General features: G+C 46.6%; 1 protein-coding gene across 5 annotated transcripts in view; it reads left to right on the forward strand.

The window, feature by feature from the left end:
* The window catches only part of CDC25A (cell division cycle 25A), a 32,629-nt gene extending 18,792 nt beyond the window's left edge, over positions 1 to 13,837 (forward strand). For all 5 annotated transcript variants that reach the window (XM_039477649.2, XM_039477650.2, XM_039477651.2 and 2 more), the window contains 6 exons: positions 3,723 to 3,821; positions 5,725 to 5,787; positions 5,884 to 5,982; positions 7,488 to 7,618; positions 11,612 to 11,723; positions 11,980 to 13,837. In XM_039477649.2, coding sequence (XP_039333583.1) covers positions 3,723 to 3,821; positions 5,725 to 5,787; positions 5,884 to 5,982; positions 7,488 to 7,618; positions 11,612 to 11,723; positions 11,980 to 12,120 — 645 coding nt within the window. In that variant the 3' untranslated portion in view covers positions 12,121 to 13,837. The remainder of the gene's footprint in view (positions 1 to 3,722; positions 3,822 to 5,724; positions 5,788 to 5,883; positions 5,983 to 7,487; positions 7,619 to 11,611; positions 11,724 to 11,979) is intronic.
* The last annotated feature ends 751 nt before the right edge of the window (positions 13,838 to 14,588 follow it).

The raw sequence follows: 14,588 nt of genomic DNA on the forward strand, positions 1-14,588 counted from the left end.
GGTAACAAGAGGGAAACTCTGTCTCGAAAAAAAAAAAAGGAAATTCTAGGTTTTAAGGGCAAAAACAGTTATGAAACTTTGCATTGTATGCATGTCAGAAAATTGCCTTCCAGAAAGCTTCTTCTTGTTTACATATCTATCAATATTTTAAAATATTTTTCAGCCGGGCGCGGTGGCTCATGCCTGTAATCCCAGCACTTTGGGAGGCTGAGGCGGGTGGATCACGAGATCAAGAGATCGAGACCATCCTGGTCAACATGGTGAAACCCCATCTCTACTAAAAATACAAAAATAATTAGCTGGGCATGGTGGCGCATGCCTGTAGTCCCAGCTACTCAGGAGGCTGAGGCAGGAGAATTGCCTGAACCCAGGAGGCAGAGGTTGCGGTGAGCCGAGATCGCGCCATTGCACTCCAACCTGGGTAACAAGAGCGAAACTCCGTCTGGAAAAAAAAAAAAAAGTATTCATTTTTGGCCAGGCACTATGGCTTACACCTGTAATCCCAGCACTTTGGGAGGCCAAGGTGGGTGGATCACAAGGTCAGGAGTTCAAGACCAGCCTGACCAACATGGTGAAACCCTGTCTCTACTAAAAAAAATTAGCCAGATGTGGTGGTGCACGCCTATTATCCCAGCTACTCGGGAGGCTGAGGCAGGAGAATCATTTGAACCCAGGAGGCAGAGGTTGTAGTGAGCCGAGATAGCGCCACTGCATTCCAGCCTGGATGACAAAGCGAGACTCCATCTTTTTTTTTTTTTTTTTTTTTTGAGACGGAGTTTCGTTCTTGTTACCCAGGCTGGAGTGCAATGGCGTGATCTCGGCTCACCACAACCTCCGCCTCCTGGGTTCAGGCAATTCTCCTGCCTCAGCCTCCTGAGTAGCTGGGATTACAGGCACGTGCCACCATGCCCAGCTAATTTTTTGTATTTTTAGTAGAGACAGGGTTTCACCATGTTGACCAGGATGGTCTCGATCTCTTGACCTCATGATCCACCCGCCTCGGCCTCCCGAAGTGCTGGGATTACAGGCTTGAGCCACCGCGCCCGGCCGGGACTCCATCTTAAAAAGATTATTCATTTTTTTTTAACCATACTAGAGATTGACCTTTTTGTTTCCGTATTTGTAAAACTTTCTTGGATAAAATACTGTTAATGATTATTTTGTGTATATATAGGCCCTCTGTTTGGTTTATTTTCATATATTTTAATATTTAGTATTTTAAATTTCATTGTGGAGGAAATTTCAAGCATTGCTAGAGTACCATTATTACACCTGTGATACTGTGAATTATATATTCGATCTTTCCCCCCTTCTGTCATGTAACTCTTAATATCCTTGAAATATCTAAGGTCGTATCTTTTTGTATGCTAATGATTGACTGATAGCTTCAGGATGGGACTGGTCACTGGTGGAAAGACAGACATGATTAGTGGTTGGAATTTTTAGTCCCATCCTCCAACCTCTAGGGAGAGGAAAGGGGCTAAAAGTCAAGTTGATCACTCATGGCCAGTGGTTTAGTCAATCATTTCTATGTAATAAAGCCTCCATAAAACCTTGAAAGGACAGGGTTTAGAGTGCTTCTGGATAGCTGAACACATGGAAGTTCCTGGAGCTTGGTGCACCCAAGGAGGGCATGACAGCTCCATGTCCCTTCTCCCATATCTCACCCTATGCATCACTTCTTCTGTATCCTTTGAATATCCTTCATAATAAACTGGTAAATGTGTTTTCCTGAGTTCTGTGAGCCACTCTAGCAAATTAATCAAACCCACAGAAGGGGTGATAGGAACCCCCACTTAAAGCTGGTAGTCATTAGATTAGAAGTTCCAGAGGCCCAACTTGGGACTGCTGTCTAAAGGGTCATACAGTTTTGAGGACTGGGCCCTCAGCCTCGAATCTGACACTCTCCAGGTAGATAGTGTCAGAATTGAATCAGAGGACACCCAGCTATTGTCTACTGCAGAATTGCTTGCTTGTAGGGAGAAATCCCCTCATATTTGTGGGTAACAGAAGTCTTTCGTTGTTGAGTGAGGGAATAGGAAAAAGCACTTTGAGTTTGTGGAGTGTTTTCCTCATACAAACACATCATTACAGAGCTAATTTTTTTTTTTTTTTTTTTTTTTTTTTTAAGATGGAGTTTTGCTCTTGTTGCCCAGGCTGGAGTGCAATGTCAATCTCGGCTCACTGCAACCTCCGTCTCTTGGGATCAGTCAAGCTATTCTCCTGTCTCAGCCCTCCTGAGTAGCTGGGATTACACGCATGCACCACCATGCCTGGCTAATTTTGTATTTTTAGTAGAGACAGGGTTTCTCCATGTGGATCAGGCTGGTCTCGAACTCCCGATCCCAGGTGATCTGCCTGCCTCAGCCTCCCAAAGTGCTGGGATTACAGGCGTGAGCCACCACACCCAGCCCAGAGCTAAATTTCTTATTATCAAATGCCAGATATCCAATCTGAGTTGTTTTCTCCAGTTGTCTCCTAAATACTTTTACAATTTATTTGTTAAAATCTGGATCCAAATAAAGTCCATACACTGTAGTTGGTCGATATGTCTCTTACTCTTCAGATTTCAGTGCTCCATCTGTTTCCGCCTTGGATATTTTTATTTGTTGAAAAGCCAAGTCATTTGTCCTGCTGAGGTTCCCACAGTCCTGTGGGGTCTTCAGACATTGTCTTCTATCCCCTGTCTTGCCTTAAAAACCTAACTCTGGAAAGGCTGCATTGAATTCTGGTTCTGTTTGTTTGGCAAGAATATTACATGGGTGATTTTTGTCTACTTTGATCAGGAGGTATAACGTGCCAGTCAGCCATTGGTGATTGCTGCCCAAATTCTTCATTTCACCAGGGTGCCTATAGTCCCAGCTACTCGGGAGGCTAAGGCAGTTCCTTCATCCTTTCCTCGTTAATTAGCTAGAATATTTCTATACAGAGAAACTTAAACTCATCAAACTTCTGTGGTTTCCCTTGGGAAAGGCAGGGTGAATACTGGATCTCTTTATTTGCCAGTTTCCAAGTAGTGCCCTACCAAGCATCTTCCAAAGTTGAAAGCAAGAGTTACAGTTGTTTTCCAATAATAATCAGGAATGCATGGATTAAAACATTTGATTTGTTTCTGTGTACTGCACATAATTATCCTTTTGTTCAAATTATCCCATTTTAATAGCCGGCTGCCTCTTTTCATTGGATAAAGCTAAGACATGGGCCAGGCGCGGTGGTTCACGTCTGTAATCCCAGCACTTTGGGAGGCTGAGGCACACAGATCACAAGGCCAAGAGTTTAAGACCAGCCTAACCAACATGGTGAAACTTCATTTCTACTAAAAATACAAAAATTACCCAGGCATGGTGGTTCTCTCTGGCCTGGGCAACAGAGCAAGACTCTGTCAAAAAAAAAAAAAAAGCTAAGACATACTTTTTCTAAACTTATCCCTAGTTTGAACACCCCCCCCCCCATTTCTTTTCTTTCTTTCTTTCTTTTTTTTATTTTTTATTTTTTTATTTTGACAATCTCACTCTGTCACCTAAGCTGGAGTGCAGTGGCGCCATCACCACTCACTATAACCTCAACCTCCCCAGGCCCAGGTAGTAGTTGGGACTACAGGCACGTACCACCTGTGCCGGGTTTTGTGTGTATGTGCGTCTAGTCTCCTCAAGACGTGCTCCAAGTGAATGTTTTCAGAAGTTCATTCAGAGCCCTGGCCTCATTCTCTACCTTTGTTACAGACTCTACATCGGTCTTTATCCCTGGCATCTTCCCCCAAAGGAACCATTGAGAACATTTTGGACAATGACCCAAGGGACCTTATAGGAGACTTCTCCAAGGTAACTGTAAGCAGAGCTGCTCTGGCGAGTGCAGGAAAGAGTGTGGATATCTAGAACCCCACTGAGCCTTTCTTCCTAAGGTGGTTCCTGGGGTGCCTCCAAAAGGACACAATTAAAGAATGTAGGGAAGCAAACTTGGTTTCTCATGATGTGTATGTTGGTCTCCGAGACTGTAGATCTCACTCATGCTGATGGGAAGTTTTACGTGGGGAGCTGTCCACCAACCATCATGATTCTAACCCAAAGGCCAGGCTACCTGGGAACTGTGTTTCTGATTATAAAAATAGTAATTAGCAGGATAGTACGAAGCAGAAATAAACCTGTTGCCTCACCACAAGTCTACATATTGAAAGGTTATCTTAGAAGGTCTGGGATTGAGACTAAATTTCTCCATTGTCCAGAGAAACTTGGCCATTTAGAAAGGCCATCTAGGAAGTCTAGAGGAAGATCTTCTAATAGCCTGATAATGCTACTTGAAGGCTTGTCTGCTTTTGACAGGGAATGTGTCAATAGCAGCTTCTTTAGTCACATTTTGACTTGAAGGTTACCAGATCAACGTTTTTTTCATTAATTTAGTTAACATTTATTGAAGCACTGATGTGTTAGGCAGAGATTCCAAAATGATACCCAGTTACTTCCCCCAAAGAACTTAGTATGTGGTTGGAGAGGTAAGACGTGAACTACATGTACCACATGGTAGATTGAAATAAATTTCAGTGAGATATAAACAGCAGACCGTGAGAAGTAAAAAGGTTTGTCTTGGCTAGTGGATTGGAGAATGTATGGGCTTGGGCCATTGATATTTCAGCCCAAATGGGTTTCAAAGGAACAGGGAGAATGAAGAGAACAAGCAAAGACCCAGCTGTATCCTCACTTTTGGAAGCTTCTCTTGTTTGAGGGGGAGAGATGTGGTCTTAGTATGTTGCTCAGGCTGTAGTGCAGTGGCTGTTCACACATGCTATATAGTACACTGTAGCCTCAAACTTCTGGCCTCAAGTGCTCCTCCTGCCTCAACCTCCCAAGTAACTGGGACGATAGGCATGCATCACCACACTCTGGAATTTTCACCTTGAATTGAGGCTTGGTTATGTTTGTCTCCTCCCCACCTCTGCAGCCCCTGAGACAGAGTCTTGCTCTGTCACCCAGGCTGGAGTGCAATGGCGTGATCTCGGTTCCCGGGTTCAGGTGATTCTCCTGCCTCAGCCTCCTGAGGAGCTGGGATTGCAGGCGTGCACCACCACACCTAATGCGGTGGCTAATTTTTGTGTTTTTTAGTAGAGACGGGGTTTCACCATATTGGTCAGGGTGGTCTCAACTGCTGACCTCGTGATCTGCCTGCCTCCACCTCCCAAAGTGCTGGGATTACAATTGTGAGCCATCGTGCCCAGCCCTGTAATATTTGTCTTAATGGGCCTATATGTGGCAATGGCGAACTCTTGACTCAGCCAGTCACCTGAATGAGTAATTGCTAATGTGTCCATCTTCATCCTCAAGGCTGGGCTAAGTCTTTTTTTCTATTCCCAGTGCCTTGTACCATGCTAGACATAGCAGGTACTCAGTAAACGAGTGAAATCTGTATGTTTAAGTGCTGTTGTTCACAGTCTGACATGTGGATTCTTGACAAAAGCAGGAGGAAAATGAGATTACCTGAGGTTTCTTTATTGAAATGTGGCTTACTAGCTAGGTAACCTTGGATAAGGTGCTCAAAATGGGGATAATATACCTTATTGGTTTATGTGAAAATTAAATGTCAGGATGTTAATGAAGTAACTTAGAAGAGTAACTACCGTGTACTTTTAATGTTTTATTTTTAAAAGATACCTCCTACCAGCCAGACAAACAATATAAGTATGAATATATATAGGCTTTCAGATTCTCTAAGTATCTTTTTTTTCTTTTTTAGGGTTATCTCTTTCATACAGTTGCTGGGAAACATCAGGATTTAAAATACATCTCTCCAGAAATTGTGAGTTCATCCTTTTGGAACCTACCACACATGGAGTACTTGAATTTAGTTTTTCCTGACGGTCAAAGTTCATTCTCCTTGGTTTTCTCTTAACAGATGGCATCTGTTTTGAATGGCAAGTTTGCCAACCTCATTAAAGAGTTTGTTATCATTGACTGTCGATACCCATATGAATACGAGGGAGGCCACATCAAGGTATGGATTCCTGAGACTTGCTATAGAAGGAGCCCTAAACAGGATCTGTGGGTTTTTTGTTTGTTTGCTTGCTAATTTTTTTTGAGGTGGAGTCTCGCTCTGTTGCACAAGCTGGAGTGCAATGGGGCAATTTTGGCTCACTGCAACCTCCACCTCCTGGGTTCAAGCGATTCTCCTGCCTCAGCCTCCCAAGTAGCTCGGATTACAGGTGCCTGTCACCACGCCCAGCTAATCTTTTATATTTTTGGTAGAGACAGGGTTTTACCATGTTGGCCGATATGGTCTCGAACTCCTGATCTTGTGATCCATCTGCCTCAGCCTTCCAAAGTGCTGGGGTTACAGGTGTGAGCCACTGTGCCCGGCCAGATCTGTGGTTTTAAAGGGGGAGACAGTGACACCTGGCTGCTTAGCTCGTATGCTAGTTGTTAGAAATTTTAAAACAATAAAGTGAGTGTGGAAGGCATTTGATTCCAGGTGCTCCAAACGAATGTTCCCTTGTCTGCAATACTCTCTACCACCTTGTGCTGCAGTTGCTCTTTATGTTTGTCCCTCACATCACCATCAAGGGCACTTGTAGGAGCTACCCACTGATGTTTAAGCCATTCAGAGGACCAGAAACTACCTACAAAGTGTATCATAGTCATAGCTGAATTGCCCATTTCCAGTCCCATGTACATTACTGTGCAATCAGTATGTACGGACCCATAAAGCTCCATTGAGATACAGGTGCCAGATGGTCTACTGGGCTCTTCAGCCAAAAGAACTGCAAAATCACAAACTGGTCTTCTGAACTTAAAGATCATTCTTTTTTTTTTTTTTTTTTTTTTTTTTGAGACAGAATCTGACTCTGTCACCAGGCGCCAGGCTGGAGTACAGTGGCGTGACCTTGGCTCACTGCAACCTCCATCTCCCAGGTTCAAGCAATTCTCCTGCCTCAGCCTCCCAAGTAGCTGGGACCACAGGCGCGCGCCACCATGCCCAGCTAATTTTTTTGTATTTTTAGTGGAGACGGGGTTTCACCATGTTGGCCAGGATGGTCTCGATCTCTTGACCTCGTGATCCGCCCGCCTCGGCCTCCCAAAGTGCTGGGATTACAGGCGTGAGCCACCGCGCCCAGCCTTTAAAGATCATTCTTTTTTTTTTTTTTTGAGACAGAGTTTCGCTCTTGTTACCCAGACTGGAGTGCAATGGCGCGATCTCGGCTCACCGCAACCTCCGCCTCCTGGGTTCAGGCAATTCTCCTGCCTCAGCCTCCCAAGTAGCTGGGATTACAGGCACGTGCCACCATGCCCAGCTAATTTTTTGTATTTTTAGTAGAGACGGGGTTTCACTATGTTGACTGGGATGGTCTCGATCTCTCGACCTCGCGATCTACCCGCCTCGGCCTCCCAAAGTGCTGGGATTACAGGCTTGAGCCACCGCGCCTGGCCTAAAGATCATTCTTGATGAATCATTACTTCAGGTGTGAAGCATGCAGGTTCCAAGGGTCTCTGTTGTCTTCATAGGGTGCGGTGAACTTGCACATGGAAGAAGAGGTTGAAGACTTCTTACTGAAGAAGCCCATTGTACCTACTGATGGCAAGCGTGTCATTGTTGTGTTTCACTGCGAGTTTTCTTCGGAGAGAGGTCCCCGCATGTGAGTACTGCACAGAACTGGGCTCTGGGGCAGAGGCTCCATGATGCTTTTTTGGGACATGCTGGTTTGTGGCTTGCACTCAGCATATTTTAGCATATCAAGCAACCTCTGGCACATAACAAGCCAGTTTCATGTCTCAGCCTACACCCATGATATGTAATTTTATATTGAGTTAAACTTTGGCTCTTCTAATTTCCCCCACTGTCCTTAGTTTGTATGTATGTGTGCACACGCATGTGTGTATTGTGTCTTTTGGTTTGTTGTTTTTTTTTTGTTGTTTTTTTTTTTTTCAGACGGAGTTTTTCACTTTTGTTACCCAGGCTGGAGTGCAATGGCGCGATCTCGGCTCACCACAACCTCCACCTCCTGGGTTCAAGCAATTCTCCTGCCTCAGCCTCCTGAGTAGTTGGGATTACAGGCACGTGCCACCACGCCCAGCTAATTTTTTGTATTTTTAGTAGAGACGGGGTTTCACCATGTTGACCAGGATGGTCTCGATCTCTCGACCTCGTGATCCACCCGCCTCAGCCTCCCAAAGTGCTGGGATTACAGGCTTGAGCCACCGCGCCCGGCCATCTTTTGGTTTTTTTGAGACGGAGTTTCACTCTTACTGCCCAGGCTAGAGTGCAATGGTGTGATCTCAGCTCACTGCAACCTCTACCTCCTGGGTTCAAGCAATTCTCCTGCCTCAGCCTCCTGAGTAGCTGAGATTACCAGCTACCACCACCACCATGCCTGGTTAGTTTTTGTGTTTTTAGTAGAGACGGGGTTTCACATGTTGGCCAGGCTGGTCTCGAACTCCTGACTTCAGGTGATCTGCCCACCTTGGCCTCCCAAAAGGCACGAGCCACCACACCTGGCAGAAATTTCAAATTTTGAGATGGGATCTTGATATTTTGGCCAGGTTGGTCTCGAACTCCTGGCCTCAAGCACTCCTCCTCAGCCTCCCAAAGTGCTAGGACTGCAGGTGTGAGCCACTGTACTCACCCTTATGAACCATTTTAAAACTCAAAAAGAGGTGAGGTTATGGCTGTGCACAGTGGCACCAACAATTTGGGAGGCTGAGGCAGGAGGATCATTTGCTCAGGAGTTTCAGACCAGCCTGGGTAATACAACGAGATCTCACCTCTGCAAAAAATAAGAGGTGGGAGGATCGTTTGAGCCCAGCAAGTCGAGGCTACACTGAGCCGGGATCATGTCACTGTACTCCAGCCTGGGTGACAGAGTGAGACTCACACACACACACACACACACAAAGGTTATACTTGTATACACTTCACCTGATTTTATTAATATTAATATTTGTCACATTGGCATGTACATGCTCTACACACAGGCAACTACATTAGAGCTTGACACTTGTGACTGTCATCTCATGAGTCCTTCAAGCATCTGTCTCTGAAGGATGAGTGCTTTGCCCTATATGTTACTACATGCATAGGTGATATTTGAGCAAGAACTTAATGATCATTCATAAATGCAATTATTCACTCAGCAGATTGGTGTTTTGGTTTTTGTTTTGGGTTTTTTTTTTTTTTTTTTTGAGATGGAGTCTTGCTTTTTCACCCAGACTGGAGTGTAGTGGCGCAATCTTGGCTCGCTGCAACCTCTTCCTCCTAGGTTCAAGCAATTCTGCTGCCTTGGGCTCCCGAGTAGCTGGGACTACAGGCGCATGTTACCATGCCCAGCTAATTTTTATGTTTTTAATAGAGATGCGGTTTCGCCATGTTGACCAAGCTGGTCTCTAACTCCTGACCTCAAGTGATCTACCCGCCTTGGTCTCTCAGAGGAAAGATTTCGGATTGACAGGTGAACTCATTTTAACTACAGACAAATGCATCTAGCTACGTGCTGCTGAGGAAGCTGCTGCCCATTCCTCGTGACTGGAGCAGTTACCATAGGCCCCAAACCACTGAGCTTCAAGAGAAATCAGATACTCTTGCCTCTCATGTACCAAATACTTTTCTAGATACTGAGGGAGAAAAGCAGTGAACAAAACAGACCAAAAAATCCCTACCTTTGTGGGACTTACATTTCAGAGTAGATAGGAGTTCAAGACCAGCCTGGCCAAGGTAGTGAAACCCCGTCTCTACTAAAAATACAACAATGAGGCTGGGCGTGGTGGCTCAAGCCTGTAATCCCAGCACTTTGGGAGGCCGAGGCAGGTGGATCACGAGGTCAAGAGATCGAGACCATCCTGGTCAACATGGTGAAACCCCGTCTCTACTAAAATACAAAAAATTAACTGGGCATGGTGGCGCGTGCCTGTAATCCCAGCTACTCAGGAGGCTGAGGAAGGAGAATTGCCTGAACCCAGGAGGCGGAGGTTGCGGTGAGCCGAGATCGTGCCATTGCACTCCAGCCTGGGTAACAAGAGCGAAACTTCATCTCAAAAACAACAACAACAACAATGAACCAGGCATGGTGGCAGACACCTGTAATCCCAACTATGCTGGAGGCTGAGGCAGGAGCATCTCTTGAACTCGGAGGGAGGGTGGAGGTTGCAGTGAGCCGAGATCATGCACCACCGTACTCCAGCCTGGACGACAGAATGAGACTGTCTCCAAAAAAAAAATAGTGGCTGGGCACAGTGGCTCATGCCTGTAATCCCAGCATTTTGGGAAGCCGAGGCGGGTTGCCTGAGGTCAGGAGTTTGAGACCAGCCTGGCCAACATAGTGAAACCCTGTCTCTACTAAAAAATTAGCTGGGTGTGGTGGTGGGCACCTGTAATCCCAGCTATTAAGGAGGCTGAGGCAGGAGAATCGCCTGAACCCAGGAGGTGGAGGTTGCAGTGAGCTGAGACAGCACCACTGCACTCCAGCCTGGCAACAGAATGAGACTTGTCTCAAAAAAAAAAAAAAACTTGTTCAGAGGAAAATAAGGTGGGAGCTTCCAGGCAGCCTAGAGGGACAGTAGTGGGCCACAGGGGCTGGTGTGGGATGAACAAGGGGCAGAGCAGCAGTGGGGGTGATGAGCTGTAGGCCGCTGAAGGACTCGAGGCCTTATACTTTTATACCAAGGGCGAGGCAGTAAGCAGCCATCAGCCAGATAAGGATATCGAAGAGCATTCAGTCAAGGCAGAGGATAGAAGCAGGTGCCCTGAAGCAGAAGCAAGTTCAGCCTCTTTTTCTTTTATTTATTTATTTATTTTTAAAGACGGGGTTTCACCATGTTGGTCAGGCTGGTCTTGAACTCCCAACCTCAAGTGATCTGCCCGCCTTGGCCTCCTAAGTGCTTGGATTACAGGCGTGAGCCACGACACCCAGCCAAGTTCAGCCTCTTTAAAAGCCACTGAGGCCGGGCATGGTGGCTCAAAACTGTAATCCCAGCACTTTGGGAGGCCGAGGCGGGTGGATCACGAGGTCAAGAGATCGAGACCATCCTGGTCAACATGGTGAAACCCCGTCTCTACTAAAAATATTTTTTAAAAAATTAGCTGGGCATGGTGGCGCGTGCCTGTAATCCCAGCTACTCAGGAGGCTGAGGCAGGAGAATTGCCTGAACCCAGGAGGCGGAGGTTGCGGTGAGCCGAGATTGCGCCATTGCACTCCAGCCTGGGTAACAAGAGTGAAACTCTGTCTCAAAAAAAAAAAAAAAAAAGCCACAGAAAGAAAATCCCACTTAGTAGAAAAAGGTGAGTGAGGGAGCCTGGCTGAAGGGAAGGCTGGGGTGGAGAATGCAAGAGGAAGCTGGCTTAGATGGTGAAAGTGTTGCCACAAACTGGCAGTGAAGGTGCTGGGCAGGACTCAGAAACTAGTACTGTTAGAGAAAGGAAAGTTGGGGAGAGGCCATCTACTGGCACTGGCTGTGAATGCTGCTCACATGGCCAGGAACTTGCGACTCAGCACTGATGGTTCCTAAGAATAAATGTAAAGTTGGGAAGATGTGTGTAAGGGAGACCTAAACCACAACTGCTGCTTTGACTGCGTTGCTGTGGTGTTGCTCTGTGTTGAAGGAGGTAACCCTGCTTTGGCCTTCCTTCCCCTGACTAGGTGCCGGTATGTGAGAGAGAGAGATCGCCTGGGTAATGAATACCCTAAACTCCACTACCCTGAGCTGTACGTCCTGAAGGGGGGATACAAGGAGTTCTTCATGAAATGCCAGGTAAGACTGGGGCTGTGGAGAGCATTCCTTTCCCCCACCCCAATGGTAGACCAATGAGTCTGTCTGGTCATGATGATTTTCTTGCCAGGGGTCTGGGGACAAGGTAGGTATCTGCTGAGCACAAAGAAGGCCTCTGTAGAACTGGTTGCCCAGATCTGCCTGGCCGCTCCCAGCCTTGTAGCCCTAGGCAGAGAGGAAACCAGGTTGTGGGTGTGAGGCAGGTGTACCCTAACCTCATTCTGTCCTGTCCCCTCAGTCTTACTGTGAGCCCCCCAGCTATCGGCCCATGCACCACGAGGACTTTAAAGAAGACCTGAAGAAGTTCCGCACCAAGAGCCGGACCTGGGCAGGGGAGAAGAGCAAGAGGGAGATGTACAGTCGTCTGAAGAAGCTCTGAGGGTGGCTGGGCCACCCAGCAGCAGCCCGAGCTTCCCTCCGTCCCACTTTGCTGCAGAGGAACTTGAGCAAAGGGGTCAGCTGTGTGACATTTGGAGAGGAGGCCTGGGACTTCCACGCCTTAAACCTACCTCCCACACTCCCAAGGTTGGAGCCCAGGGCATCCTGCTGGCTACGCCTCTTCTCTCCCTGTTACACGTCCTCCGTCCATATCAGACTGTGCCACAAGGTACCGTGTCAGGCTGCTCTGAGCCACAGTGGGATGAAGCAGCTGAGGCCATATTGGGCTCCAGCCTTCTCATGAAGGGAGAGGAGACAGAGGGGAGTAGAGAAGTTACATAGACAGAAATGCTGCTGGCCAAATAGCAAAGACAACCTGGGAAGACAAGGCCTTTGGGATAATCTGTATCTTTAATTTATTCAACTTCATCAATCACTTTATCTTTTTTCTAACTCCTGGAGACTTATTTTACTGCTTCATTAGGTTGAAATACTGCCATTCTAGGTAGGGTTTATTATCCCAGGACCTACCTCGGCTTTTAATTTTTTTTTTTTTTTTTTAAAGAAGGGGGTAAGAAAATGCAAAGCTGTTGTAAGTTATGGGACAGAGAGCTAAGTGCTCTGTCACCCCAGGAGGTGCTTCGGTACTGGGGCTGCTGCTATTTAAGCCAAGAACTGAGGTCCTGCTGAGAGGGAGCGCTGGATCCAGGCTTGGCTGCCTGACATAAGCTAAACCTCCCAGACCCACTGCTGGCCACTGAGATCTATTTGGTGGGAGGTGTGGCCCTGCTCTTCCACACTCCAGTTCCCTGTGACATTGGCTGGTATAGGAGCCGCAGTCAGGAAAGCACTTGAGGCAGCTTCCATGAGGCCACGCCCCGGTTGGTGCCGGAATGTTGCCGTGTAGGTTTCCCAGGGAAGCGGGGTAGGGAGGTGGGCTCCACAGGACAGGGGAAGAACATGTCCACTGAGTGTCTTCCTTATTTTGCTATGATATTGTTTGATAGCTTTTAATTTTTAAAAAATGGTCATATTATGAGTCACGGAGTATCAAATCAGTGTTGGATGGGCCACCCAAGTGTGGGGAGTGGGTGCTGGCATGGACATGACTGGATAGGATTTTCTCAGGAGGGAGCTTGGTGGATTTTGAAGTTAAAACTTTCTGGGTTTATCATGTTTTAATTTGAGGGACGGAGAGTGATGAATCATCACCAGCTGTCCCCTTATCTGACCCCATAGAAGTGGGTATTTCAAAAGAACACCATCCAAGGAGCTGGGGCTGACTTCATTGATTCTAGAGAGGCCTGTTTCAGTGCCTACTCATCCCCACCCTCTGGTGCCAGCCTCCTTACCATCACAGCTTCATTGAGGTGTAGACAGGTTTCTCTTATAACAGGAGACCGTCTCTCCCTCTTACCTCAACTTCCTATTCTGGGGGTGGGAGAATCAGTGATACTGGAGATGACTAGTTGCTGTGTTAATGGGTTTGAGTTGTATTTGGTCATAAAACAACCTTGTTGGGAAAAGTATGGGGGAGAGGACTTCTTCCCACACACGTGTGGAGACATCCCAACTGGTTAATGATATTGTTTGTAAGAAAAAGATTCTGTTGGTTGAGTGCCTAAAGAGAAAGGTGGGGTGGCCTTCAGATTATACCATCTCAGCTAGCATTGCTAACCAATTATTGCAAGCTCTGAAAATAAAAGATCTTGAACCCATGCTCTCTGCCTAGTTCTTGATAGATTTAAAGAGAATTACATTTCCCTTTAAGGTCCTGGGACAACACTTAACTAAAACTAGTGTTTGGGATAGCTACATTTCCTCAGGAAGCCAAAGGGCTCTCAGATGGCCTGGCTCCAAGGATGGCTAGAACAACCCTCAGTTATTACTCTAAGTCCAAAAACTTGTGGTTCAGATTGATTTGCAAGATAAAATGGGCACGTTAAAAGTATGCCTGAGGCCAGCCGCACTGGCTCCTGCCTGTAATCCCAGCACTTTGGGAGGTCAAGGCAGGCAGATCACTTAGGGCCGGGAGGTTGAGGCTGCAGTTCCTGCACACAACCAGTGGTGCTGGGGGCTACTGGGGACAAAATATATAGGGCTGAAACACAGATGAGCACCCAGAATGGAAAACGTGTTCCTTTATGTGTTTGTTGGAAAACAGGGTTCAGGAATATTTGATATTTTTTTGAGACAGTCTCACTCTGTCACTCAGGCTGGAGTGCAATGGTGTGATGGCTCACTCTAACCTCTACTTTCCAGACTCAAGCAATCCTCCCACCTCAGCCTCCCAAAGTGCTGTGATCACAGACATGAGCCACCATGCTTTTTTAAGTGTACTTTGAGCAGGTAATATTTCCCTGGATTGCTGCAAAAGCAAGCCAGCTTCCTGTCTGACCTACCCTTGCCACAATCAACTTTCTAAAATTGCAAACTAAGTCAACCCATTCTTGAGAATTTAATGTTGCC

Source organism: Saimiri boliviensis, chromosome 8, assembly GCF_048565385.1.
Source record: "Saimiri boliviensis isolate mSaiBol1 chromosome 8, mSaiBol1.pri, whole genome shotgun sequence".
Lineage (NCBI taxonomy): Eukaryota > Metazoa > Chordata > Mammalia > Primates > Cebidae > Saimiri > Saimiri boliviensis.